Raw genomic sequence first — 19,739 nt, forward strand, 5'->3', positions numbered from 1 at the left:
ATATGGCAAATAAATTTAATCAATTTGGTTACTAAACAGCAAATTTAGATATGTATTACATATTCAGATAATATCAAACAAAATAGTACAAAAATAAGCTATATTGCATTCAGAAATACTCTATACCTCAATACATATATATGTCCGCATGTAGCTCATTTGGGAAGTTTTTCAAGGCGTGGGATATCGCTTGTCGATTTAATTATATAATATTTTGGGGCGGGTTTACCATATACATCAAGGGTTAAGGGTTAAAGGTAAGTGCTGTCACACTGTAACCATTCTTTATTATTTATTACTTCACTGCAATTGTATCCATTCCTCATTATTCATTACTTTTACTGTACTGTTGTATTTCATTGTAGACACGATAAATTTTTTTTTTTTTTTATCTGCGTCGGACTTACGCCCTGGATTTGGGGTCCTCAACCCTCACGTAGTCAGGGTTATAGTATATATATATATATATATATATATATATATATATATATATATATATATATATATATATATATATATATATATATATATATATATATATATATATATATATATATATATATATATATATAAATATATATACAGTTGGTCCTCATATTACGCGGTTAATGTAACCCGGAGGGTCCCGCGGAAAGTGAGGAACGCGTAAAGTGAACAACATAACATATGGGATTAATTGAAATGGAGTCCAGGCCGATCCCCAAACTCCACTTTTTGACGACACACAACTATGTTGTAGTAAAAATTTTATCTTCACTTTATGATGGTATGAAAAAACAAGTAATATAGAAGAGGTTAGGTTAGGAAAGATAAAGGTTAACATAGGAAAAATATAGAATAGGTTAAAAAACTAAAAATTTTGTGTAACACTTACGGTAGTAGAAGAGATGGGTAGGCATGCGGGGATGGAGGCTGGTTCCGAGGCAGAGGGCAGATTACTGGCCCTCAGGTGAATCACCATTACTAGGTGAATCATCATCACTGTCACTTACAGTTGTCAAGGCTTCCCTGACAAATCCCTCAAAGTCAACTTCACTGTCACTGGCTTGGGCTGGCTGTGGTGGGTTGCGGGTGAAGAAATCTGTTATGCTTTGCTGACGGCTGGCGTTGATGTTGTCGTGATACACCTTGATGTACGGCTCCATAGCCTGCACCAGCCGGTTATGGAAGACTTCATAGCGGTCATCGTCATTGTCGCGGGAAAGGAAGGACTTCATCTTCTCTGCACACTCCATGGCACCCTTAATATCACTATGACTTAAATTGTGTTCTTCGGAGACTGACCCACCTTCTTCCTCCTCTTCACTGACGTGTTCTTCTTCCATCATCTCGTCGGCAGTCACTTCAGGATCTCTGATCACCTCCAGGATGTCGTCGTTGGTGGTCTCGGAGAAGCCTGAAACTGTAACAGTCTGCGCAGCTTCTCTGGCAAGGTCCACTGCTACTGCAACATTCTGAACCTCACCAGTCACAGATTGACTCCTCCTCTCACCTGGTATTCCATGCAACACATGTCTCCATGCGTGACGAATTGTAGCAATAGACAGCTGATCCCATGACTCCACCAAGAAGTCCACAGCTTTCTTGATGTTAAATACTCTCCAGAATTGTTTGAAGAGTATTTTTTGCTGTTCTAACCGTTGTTCCTCATCTTCGTCGCTCTTGCTATCGGTGGTGGTGTCACTCAGGTCACGCAACTCTTCCCTGGTGTTGGTGTAGTCGTTCAGGAGCTGGAATTTTTTGTTGAGAATGCAGCTTTCACATTGCAAATCAACTCCTGGTCCATGGGCTGTAATATAGACGTAGTGTTGGGAGGAAGGAAGACCACTTTTACGTTGGGGTGACGATCTAACAGTAGGGGCGAGTGTCCTGGTGCGTTGTCCAGCAGCAACAAAATATTAAATGGGACATTCTGTTGCTCACAGAATTTCTTTACATCGGGAACAAAACAGTCATCAAACCAGGAGAGGGACAGTGTAGAGAACATCCATGCCTTACGTGCTGTCAGCCAGTGGACATTTAGCTTGGTCATGTCCATGCTCTTGTAGGCGTGCGGCTTGCGGGCTGTGTGGATCACCGATAACTTGAGCTTACAGGTACCGGAGGCATTGGTGGCAAACAGGACGGTGATGCGTTCCTTCTGCATTTTCCGGCCCCGAATCCTGCTGGCATTCTTCACAATGTAGGACTTGGAAGGTAGTTTTCTCCAGAAAAGACCAGATTCGTCCATGTTAAACACCTGGTCGTCACTGTACTGTCCTTCCTCCATAATCTCACGTAAAAACGGAGGAAATTCCTGAGCCGCAGCAACATCAGCACTCGCTTCTTCACCACCAATGTTTATATTGGTGATCTTGTTCCGGATCTTAAACCTCTGAAACCACCCAGAGGAAGCAGTAAAGGGTTTGGGCTCTGTAATTCCCATCTTTCGTGCCACTGCCATGTACAGTTCACGTGCGTAGTCCTTCACAGAGCGCGTGTCGACCGCCATGTTCCGTCGCGCCTGACGCACCAAGTACCTCACAAGTAATTTTTCTGTCTTGAGAAGCACCTGGTTGTGAAAATACTTGATCACAGAAGCACCTGCAGACTTTGTGATTTTCATGTGCTCTTTGATCTTGGCTGCATCCTTCTTGATCGTGCGAATCGTAGATTCGTTGACGCCATGCTGGCGCGCGAGATCAACTTGCCGTGTTCCTTTCTCCAAATCTTGAATAATTTGGTACTTCACCTCGTAGCTTAAGGAACGTCGTGTCTTCTTTGGCTTAGTGCCGCTGGGTCCAGGTAAGGAAAGGTTTTTCTCTGGGGGTGGTGGTCCGGCGGAAGCCATTTTACGGAACAATGGATGCGCGTTAACACGGAGTGGCCTTGAGGGATGAAACTGTCGCGGCTAGGTCAAGCGTCGTCTCTCCTCCCTCCCTCCCTGCCCCGGGTGGACACGTCATAATACTTTAAGCCAATTACAGCTAGCAGCAGAGGAGGGTAGGGATGCATGGCCAATCACAGGTCTGATACGTCATATGACGTCAGTGATAACGCAACAAAGACACACTGCGCAACCTTACCGCGCCGCTTGCCCAAGCGGAGGGAGGAGGAGGAGGGAGGACGAGGGAGAGGCAGGCAGGCGGGTGGGGCAAATCTAAAAATAGCGTCGCGCCGGACACTCTCCGCGGAATGGCGTTCGCGACCGCGAAATGTGAAAATGTTAGGTTCTGGCAAGGCACCGCGGTAACGGTGAAACGCGGATTGCGGGACCGCTTAATGTGAGAACCAACTGTGTATATATATATATATATATATATATATATATATGTATATGTATGTATGTATGTATGTATGTATGTATGTATGTATGTATGTATGTATGTATGTATATATATATATATATATATATATATATATATATATATATATATATATATATATATATATATACATACATACATATACACAGTATTACCCCGCCTAACGCGGTTTCACTTAACGCGTTTTATCATATACGCGGTGCCTCGCCAGAGCTGAACTTTCACTTAACACGGATTTTTTCCACATATACGCGGTGAGTGTCCGGCTCCAGACGCTATTTTTAGATTTGCCCCACCCGCCACCCTGCCTGACTGCCTGTTTTAGCTCATAAAATTCATACAAATTACCCGGCCAGAATATAATTTACATTGCTGGAATTCTTATAATTTGGTGATCATTTTGAATATAAACATCATATATTTTGCATTAGACATACAAATTTTAGATAAAATGTTTACTCTTGAGTAAATATGTTATCTTTTGTGCAAAATATATGACATTTATATTCAAAATATTCCTGGTCTTACAAGGAATCCAGCAATGTCAATTGTATTATCCTAACTTTAGTTTGAGGTATTATTTATTAAAATTAGTGGTTTTCCCCCAAAAATTTCTCAGAGGGAAGAGCCAGCAGTGTAGTGTGAGAAGAGGGGGAGGGAGTTGAGTCCATTATTTGAATGGACATTAACTTGGCGACTGTATTTCTCTATTTCTCTTAAGTATTAATTGTGTGCATGTACCATCATAAAATTAAGATGTTATTTTTACTACAACATAGTTATGTGTCTTCAAAAAGTGGAGTTTGGGGGTCGGGCTGGTTTCTATTGGAATTAATCCCATATGTTCTGTTGTTCACTTAACGCGGATTTCACTTAACACGGGACCCTCTGGGTTCTATTGACCGCGTTAAGTGGGGTACAACTGTATGTATATATATATATATATATATATATATATATATATATATATATATATATATATATATATATATATATATATATATATATATATATATATATATATATATATATATATATATATATATATATATATATATATATATATATATATATATATATATATATATATATATATATATATATAACACACTACAGACATATTGCTCTAATACTGTAATAACCTTATTTAAAAACAAAAACATAATGAACCTCTTACATTTTAAAGTAGATCCCTGGGCCCTGGGACTCCTGGAAATTCTTTTGTACTGTATGAACTACCCAGCAGATGCTTATATGAACTTGGATAAATTTCAGAATAGAGAGGCGGAGGAACTTTTAAGTCAATGTCGCCAGTTAGAGCAGCAGACAAAGCAGCATGTTTCACCTCACTCCCATAGAAGCCCCCTCAAAAGAAAGCGTATTGGAAGTGCCTCACCTCGGGTTTCCCCAGGAAAGATGCACTCAAACTTTGCATCGAGGTAAGTAATGGGATAACAGTATAAATACAGTACGTACTGTATTTTATGTCTCTTCTATTGACTTTATTATTTATAATAACAGTACAGTGAACCCTCGGTTAACGAGCGCCTCGGTTAACGAAATTTCGGTTAACGATTTCCTTCTATAAGATTCTTAACTTCGGTTAACGAGCATTCCCTCGATTAACGAATTCCTTACAAATTTTTCCCAACATTTGGCTGCCCACCAGCTGTAGTATTAGTCCGCCAATACAGTAATCCGTTCTAGGGCTTAAATTCCTTACTATTTTAGTAAATATCAAGAACTTTGTACTATTCAATAATTTTAAGTCTTATATTAAATTTTTTAGTCATTTTAACAATTATTTAACATAATTTAAGTACAGGGAAACTAGTTTTTAGCACGCCAAACAGCCTGTCAACACACCATACAGGCGCCAGTCTCTGTGTCTTTTCAGTGGAGGTAACATCTTGCTTGAGACTCTCTTCAACATAAATGCTTTTTTTCTGTGTTTCCAGTTAAATTATTGGTTATTTTAAAATTTATTTTACATATTGACAATATATAATGCAGTGCAGTGTTGATTTAAAGAAAATAATCTTGAATTACACCAAGTGAACTAAAATTTTATGGGTGAAATGGCACCATGAGGTGACTTCTCTTCCACCCCAATGCCTTCTCTTCTCCCTTCTCCTCCACCCCTATTCTAATTCCCATCATCATCATCATCCAGGAGCCTTCTACATACACACCTCAAAGTAAGGGTACATTACTACATTTTTTGTGACTTCAGGCAATTTTCGGTGAGCTGGAACCAATTACCCAAAAACCCATTGAAACAATGGTTTCGGTTAACGAATTTTTCGGTTAAGTGAAACTGCATTAAGCGGGGTACAACTGTACTTTTAAACACTCTTGTAGATTTGTCTCTCACTTTCACTTCTTTAAATTTGTCTTTCTGTGCAAGAATTGTCGACACATTTGATGTCGACATGCCATATTCTTTGCATAGCGCATTTGTTCTAATGCCTTGTTCATGTTTTTTTATGATTTCCTGCTTGGTTTGGATTGAAATCGCTTTTCTTGATCTCTTAGGCCCCATGCTGGATTCAAACAATGTCAACACGTGCTTTTTAAAGTTAAACTTGTTGTAAATAAAGAATATTTTCTTTAAAATAACACTGTACTGCGCTATATATTGTCAATATGTAAAATAAATTTCAAAGTGACCAATAATTTGCTTGGAAACACAGAAAAAAGCATTTAGTTGAAGAGAGTCTCAAGCAAGATGTTACCTCCAGTGAAAACAGAGAGAGACTAATGCCTGTTTGCTGTGTTAAGAGGCTGGATGCCGCGCATTTAACTAGTCACTTTACCTTCAATTATGTTCAATAATTGTTAAAATGACTAAAAAATTTAATATTAAACTTTTAAAATTATTGAATAGTATAAACTTCTTGATATTTACTAAAATAGTAAGGAGTTTAAGCCCTAGAACCGATTAATGTATTGGCGGACTAATACTACAGCTGGTTGACTGCCCAGTGCAAGCCAAAACTTGTTGAGGTCGGCTCGTAAGAAACTCGTTAACCGAGGGGTTGCTCGTTAACCGAATTTAAGAATCTTATGGGAGGTAACTCGTAAACCGAAATCTCGTTAACCGAAATCTCGTTAACCGAGGGACCACTGTACTCAGAGATCTAGTATTGTCATTGATACTCCAGAGCAATATGTTTGTTTTTGTCTTTGGTTTTGTGGATAAAAAAAATTCAAGTTTGGTTGAAATTTTTGTCAAAATAGCGAGATTAAATATTCAACCAAAAACAAATCTTACAAGATAGAAAAAAATGGTCTCTGGAGTTATGTTGAGGAAGGGTTCTTCCTGTGCTGAGTGTTTGTTTCATTGAAATCGGTCTAAAATTGGCAGAGATTTTCCAATCTGAGTGTTGGAAAAGTTCATTTTGAGATACAGGCTAATAAAGTTTCTCAACCTTTCTCCCCTGGGTAAGTACTAATTCTGAGCCAATTTTACATGTTATATCTTGTGGATTTTTACATCTCCAACAGAACTCCAGTTATATTCTTTACGTGAGGTAGAGGGGAGGGGTGGAAGGCTGGGGCTGGACTGCATCAGGTGCCCCCTGAGACGGCTGTTACCGTCACTATTTTAGTGAATATTTTCTTCTTTCACCCTCTTGAACTTAGCAATGTTCTTGGCCTGTGCTTCCTTTAGTTGTCTTTTATGTTTTGAATCACATGCCATCCTGATATTTGAGGAGAGAAGCCTGGTACACCAGTACAAGTGAGCTAAGATGTGCGTTGCAGCGGAGTGCGGTTGGGGGCGGGGGGGAAACCATACATAACTGCATAAATATTACGAATGCAGTAGTACCCCGATTTATGCGGTCAATTGAACCCACAGGGTACCGCAGAAAGTGAAAACCGGGTAAAGTGAACAACAGAACATATGGGATTAATTCCAATAGAGACTGGCCCGACCCCCAAACTCCACTTTTTCCGACACAATACATATGTTGTAGTAAAAATAACATCTTAATTTTACGATGGTATGCTCGCACAATTAATATTTAAGAGAAATACAGTCGCCAGGTTAATGTCCATTCAAATAATGGACTCAAATCCCCCACCCCCCTCTTCCCAGCTCACTAGCTCCTACTTCTCTGAGAAATGTTTGGGTGAAAACACTAGATTTTAACGTTTAGTAATAAATAATACCTCAGACTAAAGTTAGGATAATATAATTGACATTTCTGGATTCCTTGCAGGTCAGGGAATATTTTGAATGTAAACTTCATATATTTTGCACAAACGATAAAACATTTGCTTTTTGTAAACCAAATTATTACAGTAGATCTAAAATTTGTATGTCTAATGCAAAATCCATGATGTTTATATTCAAAATGATCATCATATTGTAAGAATTCCAGCAATGTAAATTATATTCTGGCCGTGTAAGTTGTATGAATTTTATGAGCTAAAACAAGTATCTTCAGTAAATAAACAAAGAAATTTTCTTCAAGGACACTATCCGTCAATCAAAGTACCCCACCTTGCCTCCCCCCCCTCCTCACACTCACGCCAGCTGGGTCGGTCGGTCCCAACCCTTCCCCCCCCCACCCCCCACCTTCCCTCCCTACCAGAGGAATGTTTGGGTGAAAACACTAGATTTTAACGTTCAGTAATAAATAATACCTCAGACTAAAGTTAGGATAATATAATTGACATTTCTGGATTCCTTGCAGGTCAGGGAATATTTTGAATGTAAACTTCATATATTTTGCACAAACGATAAAATATTTGCTTTGTGTAAATCAAATTATTACATTAGATCTAAAATTTGTATGTCTAATGCAAAATCCATGATGTTTATATTCAAAATGATCATCATATTGAAAGAATTCCAGCAATGTAAATTATATTCTGGCCGGGTAATTTGTATGAATTTTATGAGCTAAATAAAAAAAAAAAATTATACTTCACCGCGTATGTGAGTAGATGCACAGCGGAAAGTGAAAGTCTGGTTCTGGGAAGGTACCGCGTAAATGAGAAATCGCGGAAAGTGAAACCGTGTAAAGCGGGGTAATACTGTATTGCCATAAAACTCTGTCTAGATACAGCCATAGGCAACACCTTTACTAAGGAATTGTTACGTATTTTATTTATTTTTTTAATTTTCGTCGATCTAAGCCGGACGCTCTTCTTAAATGACTTGATTAAATTTTCATGCCTCTCACAGCTTGTCTCCACATTACAGCTAGGGGCTGATCTTATGATCCACTCATCCCTGTCAGTTACAGGTATCCCCCACACTATGGAATTTTCAGTAATGAAAATTTTCATTAATGGAACCAGAAAATTATGGAATGAGTTTGGAGATGTGGATGAAATTTTCACCTAAATGGAAAATCTTCCAGAACTTTTTGGAGTTAGTAAATTAGGGAATTTTTTTTTAATTTTGCCAACTTTAAAAATTTTACTAAACACAACCATGATACTGTATGGCGTGGAAAGACTGAAACTACTTGTAAACTAAAATGACATTCAATTTAAGAAGTCTTATATCCATGTTGCTAGCAGGAATGGTAAAGGAAAGCTGGCACAGAGCTGGGTGGTTGGCAGTGGTGGCATGAGATACTCGCCAGGTAGTTTGACCGCAATTAACATCCTGCCTTTTAAGGGCAACCTTTACTTCAAATGTCCTTTTAAGGAATTTAATGACTATGACTGGGAGGGATAGGAAATCATCAGATTAACCCCTAGCTGTCAAGTGAGGGCAAGGCATGATATCTAGCCCCCACAACTGACTTGTACATTAATGAGAGCCGTTTGGTTATGGGATCAGCCAGAAAATACAATTTCAAGGTCATGATCCATCAAATGTAGTAGGCAGCTACCAAACAGGGAGGTACTACCCCTGGGAAGATATTGGAAGCATAATGTGTTGTCTATGGTAGACCCTGCTGCCATATGGCATCACAAAAATTGTGACCAAGTCCCAGGTTGCTAATCTGACTTTCTGCTTCATTTACACACAATTGCAGGGTCTCAATTGTTTCTCTTACCATTGACAACACAACATACATACCTGTATATTGTTTCTCACTCTTGATCTTTTTTAATTTTTGTATTTCTTTATGGTTCTTTATTACTATTATTGCAGTGTTGTTATTATTATTATTATTATTATTATTATTATTATTATTATTATTATTATTATTATTATTATTATTATTATTATTTTTATTTTTATTTTTATTATTATTATTATTATTATTATTATTATTATTATTATTATTATTATTATTATTATTATTATTATTATTATTATTATTTCGCCTCCTAGGCCCTGATGTGGATTAGTGACCTGTGCCCGGGTGGGCTAATCCCCGAAAAAAAAAATCATTTGATACCACAGACAAGAATGTCATTTCATGTACAGACTGAATTTTATCTTCATAATAATGATAATAATAAATATAACACTGTAAAAATTATGGCATAGTTGGGAGTGCTCTGGACTCCCAGACCTTGAGACTTGGGTTCAGTCCCATGGCCAAGCAAATTTGATGGGGCATTATTCTGATGTGATGTACACAGACCTTCCCATTAAAAGATGATAACTTTTTTAATCTGATGAGAGTAAAGATGCATTGAGAATAGTGCTTTCAGTATGGTAATATTGTAATAACAGTGATAGATTACAATATACAATATATATTTTGTTCCAGGTTTGACTTTGGTGGAGGCCGAACCAGTGTCTGCAGTGTTGAAGTACAAACTGAATCCTCTTATTGTAAAACTAAAGTGCAAAGAAGACTTACTGTTGTTTTACCCAGAGGTTAGTTTAATTGAAAGTTCTGGGGATAAAAAATTCCAGCTAACAGGGATATTACTTTGAGGATTTAAGCAGCAAAGGTTCACATTTTATTGGTGAAATTTCTTTCGATTTCAAAATGGTGGATATATTGCATGAAAAACACTATTGCTTGAATTCAGTTTGTTTTGGGACACCAACTTCTTTAACCAGAGAGGTTTTGGCAGCAAATCCCTTCCTTACTTTCTTTCCTAGAACATAATTTTGAATCTCTTCAGTGTCATTTTTCAAGTGAATCTGACTGATATTCTAGTAAAATCTTGCCAACTTCTTGTCCAAGTATTGTTGCCATCAGTTTACCAGACTGAAATGTTTCAAGAAAGGGTTGCATAATCTTCGCTGTATACACTAAGCTTTGCAATAGTTAAAGGGTTGTTAACAGCCTTATGGACAAGATAGTAAAATTAGTATTTAAGAACCTTGTTCTTTTGACCACTGGATATTTTTTAAATTTATTTTGCAAAATACAATCTTCAACCCATTGTGTATCACAGAATTGGTGGGGAAATACTGTATTGCCTGTTATTGTTGTGTAGTCAGAACATCTTGCTGGAGATTCATTTTTCACAACCTGTTCTAAAGGTGCCATGTACATCCACTAAAAAATTATTTGGCACCCGTCTCATATTGAATCACGCCATAATGATGCCGAATAATTTTTTAGTGGGTGTACATGCATACATACATACATACATACATACATACATACCGTATACCCACTTAGAAAATTATTTGGCACCCTTACAGCGTGATTCAATATGAGACGGGTGCCGAATAATTTTTTAGTGGGTGTACTGTACAACATGCAGCCCACAAGTCTGTATGTCAGCCAGAGAAGGGGATTCATGAACTGAAACATCTCATTTAGTAATAAAGGTTTTGAGAAATTTTTAAAATAAATTCTCAAAGTTTATATGGAATTCCCTAAGTTTTTCCTGACATGCCACAAAATTCCCTGACTTTCCCTGACCTGTGGTAACCCTGAATATACTTGCCTCAAGAATGTTGTCTTCCTGTTTAAGGTAGACTGTGCTTGGGGATGTTTTGGCAGGTGATATTGCTGGTCACATTTATTTTCCCTTGATAAAAGTCATTTGTTATCTTGACCACAGGTGAAGTATCTGGCAGCAGACGAACTGCTTACCTTCTCTCAGCTGGTGCCTCGACTTTATCATTCGAAAAACAACCAACCACTAGCCTCTGTGGTACCACAAATTGGAGCTTGCCCGGTGAATGGTCATATTTGGCCTCACAGGCTACTGAGGTAACAATAATACGTAGTCTTTTTCTTTTCTTTTCTTTTTTTCTCGAAAGTGAAATTCGTGATTGTGAGCCTGAAGTTCATTGCAGCTCATACTTACTTATTTTTTCCTGGAATTTTCTTGCTTTACATTCATCACTTAATTTGGGGGTTGGATTAGCAGAATATTATAAATAAAATTTTGATGATTTTGCAGTTAATGGAATGAAGATCAAAACTTGAACGTGCAATCAGTACATGGGAACAGAACACTAACTAATGTAAGACATTTATAATTGAATTGACCACAATTCATATTTGGAGAATATTTCTCTTATAAAAAGATCTTCTTAAGAGAGATTAACGTTTTTATAAAATTTATGATTACTTGGGTGAATTGTAGGACTGAAATGGATTTCACAGCTCATGAAACCAAAAGAAAAATCTTCTAAGTTAATATTTTTGTTATCTACACTTGTGTTGAATGACTGTCTTTTAACCAGTTAATAAAATTAATGTACAGTAGAAGTCCAAAAATCCGGACTGCTTGGGGATTGGGTCGGTCCGGATTTTCGGATTTTCCGGATTCTCAGGCAGTACTTTTAAAATTAAAATTTAAGGAGGAATAAAGAAGAGATGAACAGGTACATTTTGATGGTTTATTCATTAGCAAATAAAGCATGCTTCATTTATCAGAACGAGCAGTTTTAAAGAAATATTAAGTCAACACTAGACAAAAATGTAAACAAACTGTCTAATACCATGACTTAGTCTTGAAATTCCTAAGCCATCCATCACTAAATGCGCACTCTGATTCAATGTTCATTTGCTCCTTGAAAGACTTTGCTTTGGCAATAAGTATCGGCCCATAAATTGCCATACCTTCTGATCGTTTTAACAAAAACCATTCGTTCAACACTTTATCAAGATTTTCTAATTTGGGCCAATGTAAACTTTTTCTTTCAGCAATTTTAATGTAAGGCTCAGAAGAAGCTGTGAATTCTAGAATTTTATTCTTTGCCTTTTTTATATCATAAATTGTAGACTTTCCAATGTTGTATGTTTCCATTAGAACAGCATTGCTCACATTACATTCTAGTTTCCTAATTATTTCAAGTTTGTCACGCAATTTCAATGTGTTCTTCTTTCTCTTCACACAACGAAGTTTATCTACTTTAGGGGCCATTATTATGGGCTTGTACTCTGTACATGGAAAGAGTAGGACTCAAAATTACATACGTTGTCACAGTTTGATTGCTTGTTTTAAAGTGTCGATCGTGTGGTCGTTTGTTGTCGCTGTGCAGCTGTGGCATTCACGCATGCACACATACACACAAAAGATTTATAGTGCCTCAAATTTTACATTTCAGTTCAAGCTAATTACAAAACTAACAAAATTAGCTACCTATAATTTACAATTACTTTTATTATTAGAATTATGTAAATTAATTTTTTTAAGCAACTCCATTCATTCACATAACCCACAAAAGCCCCCGCTAAATTTAAAAAGTTTGAGTTTTCGAAAAGTCCGGATTCTCGGGTGGTCCGGACTCCTGGCATCCGGATTTTTGGACTTTTACTGTATAATGATCTGCTTGTGAGGCATATAATTTTCTTGATCACATACAGTACTATAATTTCCTGAATTATGATTTCACTTGAAGGATAGTGTTAATGTGGAGAACAAGCTGATGACACTGGCTTTGGAAAGACTTCAGGAGGTGCATTCACTCATCACATCAAAATTGAATGACAGTAACAGGTGAGATGGAAATTACCCTGTGTAGCGTAGAACCTTGCAGGAAAAAAAATTGGCCAACTTTAATATCCTTGTTTATGGGTGGTTTAAGGAATATTGCAATAAAGGTGTACTGCCACTTTTGTGTAAAAAGATTAATAAATATAATTTATCTGAATTTGGGAGTGATGAAAAATACCAATTGGCAAGTATGTCCGCGATAGTTAGTGTATGATCGTAGGGGAGGAAGGGGGGAGCGAGAGGGGGGCTTCAGCGTCTATGCGGTGGTGAGTGGTGTGAGCTGCGTTAGTGTTATTTTTCAACTTGTATTTTCTATAGATACAGTACAGTATTGTACAGTATATGTAATTCTCTTCATTTTTTTTTTACTCTATTACATGCACACACAATCGTTCATAGAGAATGTGCATAAGGGCACAAGAGCCACCGCGCCCAAAATTGAGTTACTACCACAGCAAGTTTCAACAAGGTTTCCTTTGTCACAAAGTGTGTCGTGTGTGGATGACCCAGCACCTGTTTTGATTGAAAGTGAGGTGAGTGAACCCGAGGCAGGCCTCACACGTGGAAGAGTAATGTTGCAAAAAGACCAAAAAATTTCTACCAGCAAGGCAGGTTGGCCCCCACATGCTGATGTGTGTTCCACGAAAGTTGCCTTTTTCTCCATTTTTAAAAATTGTCACCTGTGCCCTTTCTATTGTGGCGGCCTCTATCATAAGGTAAAAAACATAGAGGGAATAGACATTGCTTACTTGTGTGGGACTTAAAACATATACGTGTACAGTAGAACGTTGATTTAAAACGATTCAATTTAAGATTATTGATTTAAAGCGATACCCAAAATTAAGGACAATGTTTTAATTTAAAGCGAATCTTTCCTATTTTGCACGAGTCAATCTGACACATCGTATTTTAAAATTCGCGCCTAAAGTTTCTCTGGGCACGCTACACTGTCCTAAGGGCAAAGCTGTACTATACATGTACTCAAAATAATGTTTTTGTCTAGTGCAAACTATAGCATGATTATATTCAAATTAATCACTATAGTATAAGAATTCCAGCAATGTAAATTATATTCTCTCCAGTCACTTTTGTGACATTTTATGAACAAAAAATAAAAAACTCAATCTAAAGGACATCAATAAACAAATAAAAACTTCACTCGACCTTTTGCCCCAACTGTCAAACGTGTCCCCCCCTCCCATCTTCCCAGCCAGGGTTTAGTGTTTTAGGCTTACAGTTTTTATCTTATATAATATCACAGACTAAAGTTAGGAGAATATAATTTGCATTGCTAGAATCCTTGCAAGACAGAGACTAAATGAATATAAACATCATATATTTTGCACAAGAGATAAAAATTTCAGCCCTTTGTAATAAAATTAGTTACAACTAAAATTTGTATGTCTATTGTGAACTATAGCATGTATATATTCAAACTAATCACTATCTTATAAGAATTCCAGCAATGTTAATTACAGTATTTTCTCCCATGTCAGTTTAGTGACATTTTATAAGAGAAAAAACTTAGTCACTCTTAAGGACAGACAAATAAATAAGCACTAGACCTTGGCATCAACTGTCAAAAATATCACCTCACCTCCCCCCCCCCGCCCATCTTCCCAGCCAGTAAACAGATCATTTTGCATCCCTTAATTTTCGCTGTGTTGATTTATGAGTGTTTGTTTTAACATAATACTACAAAAAACAATGTTTTGTTTATTCTAGGAGATGGGATGAGGTGCATCTGGGTAGACTCTCAGTCTTTTTAGTATTTTGTGTTTTCACTCGAGTACCAAACTAAATTATTCCATTGAAACAACACTTCGCTTTAGTGGAAATTCGGTTTAAAGCGACCTCTCTTGGAACGTATCTTGTGTTATATCCACATTCTACTGTAGTGGGGATGGGGTAGCGTTATTGGGGATCTCGGCTCACTGTCTCGTGAGTACCCTATATCTCGGCGTACAAGGCTACAGGGTGTGTAAGACTACCCCCAAAATTTCCATATACAGTGGTCCCTCGGTTAATGAACACAATCCGTTCCAGCAGGTTGTTCGTTAACCGAAAAATTCGTTAACCGAAACCATTGTTTCAATGGGTTTTTGGGTAATTGGTTCCAGCTCACCGAAAATTGCCTAAATTCAACAAAAATGGTAGAAAAGTTCACTTACTTTGAGGTGTGTATGTAGAAGGCTCCTGGATGATGATGATGATGATGATGATGGGAATTAGAATGGGGGTGGAGGAGAAGGAAGAAGATAAGGCATTGGGGTGGAAGAGAAGTCACCCCACGTCACCCATTTCACCCATAAAATTTTAGTTCTCTTGGTGTATTTTAAGATTATTTTCTTTAAATCAACACTGCACTGCACTATATATTGTCAATATGTAAAATATATTTCAAAGTGACCAATAATTTGCTTGGAAACACAGAAAAAAAGTGTTTAGTTGAAGAGAGTCTCAAGCAAGATGTTACCTCCAGTGAAAACAGAGAGAGACTAACTCCTGTTTGCTGTGTTAAGAGGCTGGATGCCGCGCATTAAACTAGTCACTTTACCTTCAATTATGTTCAATAATTGTTAAAACGACTAAAAAATTGAATGTTAAACTTTTAATATTATTGAATAGTATAAACTTCTTGATATTTACTAAGATAGTAAGGAATTTAAGCCCTAGAACTGATTAATGTATTGGCGGACTAATACTAAAGCTGGTTGACCGGCCAGTGCAAGCAAAAACATGTTGAGGTCGGTTCGTAAGAAATTCGTTAACCGAATTTTTGTTCGTTAACCGAATTTAAGAATCTTATGGGAGGCAGTTCGTTAACCGAGGCGTTCGTTAACCGAGGGACCACTGTAAAAAGTAGGTTTTGAGCTCTAATCGCTGTATAAGACTACCCCAAATGTGACACTTACCATTGGGAGCTTACTGACCCAGTTGTCCTTTACCAACCATCCCACTGACCAGTGCTGTTTACACATTCTTGGTTTTTTAAAATAAAACCAATTCACTTCAAGTAATGGCATCAAATGATACCGGCTGGTGTAGTGTAAACACTAGTGACGTCACTTAAGCGTCTGTTATTTAACTGGAACTAATGTATATACGTATGTATATATATATATATATATATATATATATATATATATATATATATATATATATATATATATATATATATATATATATATATATATATATATATATATATATATATATATATATAAATATAAATATATATAGTAAATATATATAAATATATATATATATATATATATATATATATATATATATATATATGTGGGAAGTAAAGCAAATGGCTTTCTTACTTGTAAAGTCATGAGATAAAAATAATTCTTTTGTAGATCACATACAGTCTGTGTATATATATATATATATATATATATATATATATATATATATATATATATATCCCACTTTACTCGGTCAATTTAACCCACGGAGGTCCGCGTAAAACGAGAAACGCGTAAATGGAATAACAGAACATATGGGATTAATTAAAATAGAGACTGGGCTGACTCCCAATCTCCACTTTTTCTGACACAATACCTATGTTGTAGTAAAAATAACATCTTAATTTTATGATGGTGTAGGGGTATCGAGATATTAATGTTGTCTAGCACTCAGGATGGAAGGAAACTCTAATGTGGTTTTCTTGTATAATATATAAGTTATATGATAGACAGTCTGGTGCTGGAGATGCTGTGTGGTGAGGGGCTGCTTGGTAGAGACGTGCAGTGAGTAGCTTGTTGAAGGAGGTAGATGTGGAGGAGCTTCGTTAGAGAAGATGTTGCCTGTTGCTGGCCTCCTGGTTGAATGAAATGTTAACAGCGTGGAGCTTGCTGGAGGAGATGTTGCTTGTTCAGGAAAATGGGCAGAATGAGAGTTGGTTGGTGAGGAAACTCAGAGAAGGACATGCTCGCTGGCGGGAGCGAGGACCGCCAGGCAGGCGGAGGAGAGGCAAGGGTCGCCAGGCAGCGGCAGAGGAGGAGGTGTTGCTTGTTCAAGAAGATTGGTCAGACTGAATCTCAAGGGAGAGACAGAGCTTATATACCCCGTAGCAGCCGCTATGAGTCATGGTGGGAAAACCCGAGAAGTAGCCGGTGAATTGTTTCGTTGCTAAGATACGGTAACATCTGGTTGGTTGCTAGGGAAGGCGGCACATTGGAATGTGATAGCAGGTGGTGGGCTGCTACGCAGTTAGTTTGTAGGGGAGACGTCCACTACAATACTCCCCCTCCCCTCCAGGCGGTGTAGGAGACTTGTTGATTGTAGAGTTGCTTAGCACATGTGAGGAAGACCGGGCGGTGCATGCCTCATGTGAGACAACGGCGATGGCGTGATGAGCCGATCGCTGAAATACAACTGTCTAGATACACACTATCTGTGGGAGAAGGGAGAAAAAGGGTGTGTGGAGGCGATGAATGTTGTTCTTCCCTCACGACAGGTACAGGGTCGTCAGATGCGCCTGCTGGGGTGTGTGTGGGCCTGGATCAGGAGCAGGGGCTGGGTCAGCAGAAGCGGATTAGGGCTCGTGACAGCAGCTGGGTCCACATAGGCTTGCAGGGCCTCTTTGTAAAACCCCTCAAAGTCCATATAAGTCCATAACCTCACTCTAACCATCACTGACTTGGGCTGGCTGTGGTGGGTGGCGGGTGAAGAACTCGGTAATGTTTTGATGACCGGGCGACCTTGTGCGCATCCTGCCCGCGCCACTTCCCGCGTATATGAGTAGATGCACCGCATAAAGTGAACGTCCGGTTCTGGCGAGGTACCGCGTAAAGCGAAACCACGTAAAGCGGGGTATTACTGTGTGTGTGTGTGTGTGTGTGTGTGTGTATATATATATATATATATATATATATATATATATATATATATATATATATATATATATATATATATATATATATAAATATATATATAAAGAGAACTGTGGGAGCGAGGACCGCCAGGCAGGCGGAGGAGAAGCGAGGGGCCGCCAGGCAGCCGCGGAGGAGGTGTTGCTTGTTCAAGAAGAATGGTCAGAATGAGAGTTGGTTGGTGAGGAAGCTCAGAGAAGGACATGCTCGCTGGCGGGAGCGAGGACCGCCAGGCAGGCGGAGGAGAGGCGAGGGTCGCCAGGCAGCGGCAGAGGAGGAGGTGTTGCTTGTTCAAGAAGATTGGTCAGACTGAATCTCAAGGGAGAGACAGAGCTTATATACACCCAGCAGCGGCTATGAGTCATGGTGGGAAAACCCGAGAAGTAGCCGGTGACTAGTTCCGTTGCTAAGATACGGCGGGCATTGGAATGCTGATACGCTTGGTTGCTAGGGAAGATGGTAACAGATGGTGGCGTGGCTACGCAGTTAGGCAGTTGTAGGGGAGACGTCCACTACAATACTCCCCCTCCCTTCCAGGCGGTGTAAGAGACTTGTTGATTGTAGAGTTGCTTAGCACATGTGAGGAAGACCGGGCGGTGCATGCCTCATGTGAGACAACGGCGATGGCGTGATGAGCCGATCGCTGAAATACAACTGTCTAGATACACATTATCTGTGGGAGAAGGGAGAAAAAGGGTGTGTGGAGGCGATGGATGTTGTGCTTCCCTCACGACAGGTACAGGATCGTCAGATGCGCCTGCTGGGGTGTGTGTGGGCCTGGATCAGGAGCAAGGGCTGGGTCAGCAGAAGCGGGTTAGGGCTCGTGACAGCAGCTGGGTCCACGACAGCAGCAGGGTGCAGGACATTAGCAGGGAGTACCTGAGGGAGAAAAGAGGGGGTGTGGAGGCGATGGATGTTGTGTGCTTCCCTCACGGCAGGTACTGCTGGGCCGGGGTCGGCGTCTGAGGCAGGACGGGTGTGCTGGGGTCGTCAGAATGTGGTGCATGGGGCAGGAAGAGGAGCCGGTGTCTGCTTGAAGACTGGGAGCGTGATCAGTGTCTCCTCCATCCTGTGTGAGTGCTTATCTCCGGGAGTCACCATTGTAGGAGTATCGAGGTATTAATGTTGTCTAGCACTCAGGATGGAAGGAAACTCTAATGTGGTTTTCTTGTATAATATATAAGTTATATGACAGACAGTCTGGTGCTGGAGGTGCCGTGTGGTGAGAGGCTGCAAGGTAGAAGACGTTCGGTGAGTAGCTTGTTGAAGGAGGTAGATGTGCAGGAGCTTCGTTAGAGAAGATGTTGCCTGTTGCTGGCCTCCTGGTTGAATGAAATGTTAACAGCGTGGAGCTTGCTGGAGGAGATGTTGCTTGTTCAGGAAAATGGGCAGAATGAAAGTTGGTTGGTGAGGAAGCTCAGAGGAGGACATGCTCGCTGGCGGGAGCAAGGACCGCCAGGCAGGAGAGGAGAATCGCAGGCAGCGGCGGAGGAGGAGGTGTTGCTTGTTGTAGAAGAATGGTCAGACTGAATCTCAATGGAGAGACAGAGCTTATATACCCCTCAGCAGCCGCCATGAGTCATGTTGGGAAAACCCAGAAAGTCGCCGGTGAATAGTTTCGTTGCTAAGATACGGTAACAACTGGTTGGTTGCTAGGGAAGGCGGCACATTGGAATGCGATACGCAGTTTGTAGGGGAGACGTCCACTACACTGCGC

General features: G+C 39.1%; 1 protein-coding gene across 3 annotated transcripts in view; it reads left to right on the top strand.

The window, feature by feature from the left end:
- The window catches only part of LOC121858302, a 108,956-nt gene that overhangs the window by 49,900 nt on the left and 39,317 nt on the right, over nt 1–19,739 (top strand). For all 3 annotated transcript variants that reach the window (XR_006087412.1, XM_042354629.1, XM_042354630.1), the window contains exons 5-8: nt 4,581–4,744; nt 9,995–10,104; nt 11,253–11,404; nt 13,045–13,142. Coding sequence is in view for 2 of the 3 variants with exons in the window: in XM_042354629.1 (XP_042210563.1) it covers nt 4,581–4,744; nt 9,995–10,104; nt 11,253–11,404; nt 13,045–13,142 (524 nt within the window). In the remaining variant the exon portion in view is untranslated. The remainder of the gene's footprint in view (nt 1–4,580; nt 4,745–9,994; nt 10,105–11,252; nt 11,405–13,044; nt 13,143–19,739) is intronic.

Source organism: Homarus americanus, unplaced genomic scaffold (genome assembly GCF_018991925.1).
Source record: "Homarus americanus isolate GMGI-L3 unplaced genomic scaffold, GMGI_Hamer_2.0 scaffold57980, whole genome shotgun sequence".
Classification (NCBI taxonomy): Eukaryota; Metazoa; Arthropoda; class Malacostraca; order Decapoda; family Nephropidae; genus Homarus; species Homarus americanus.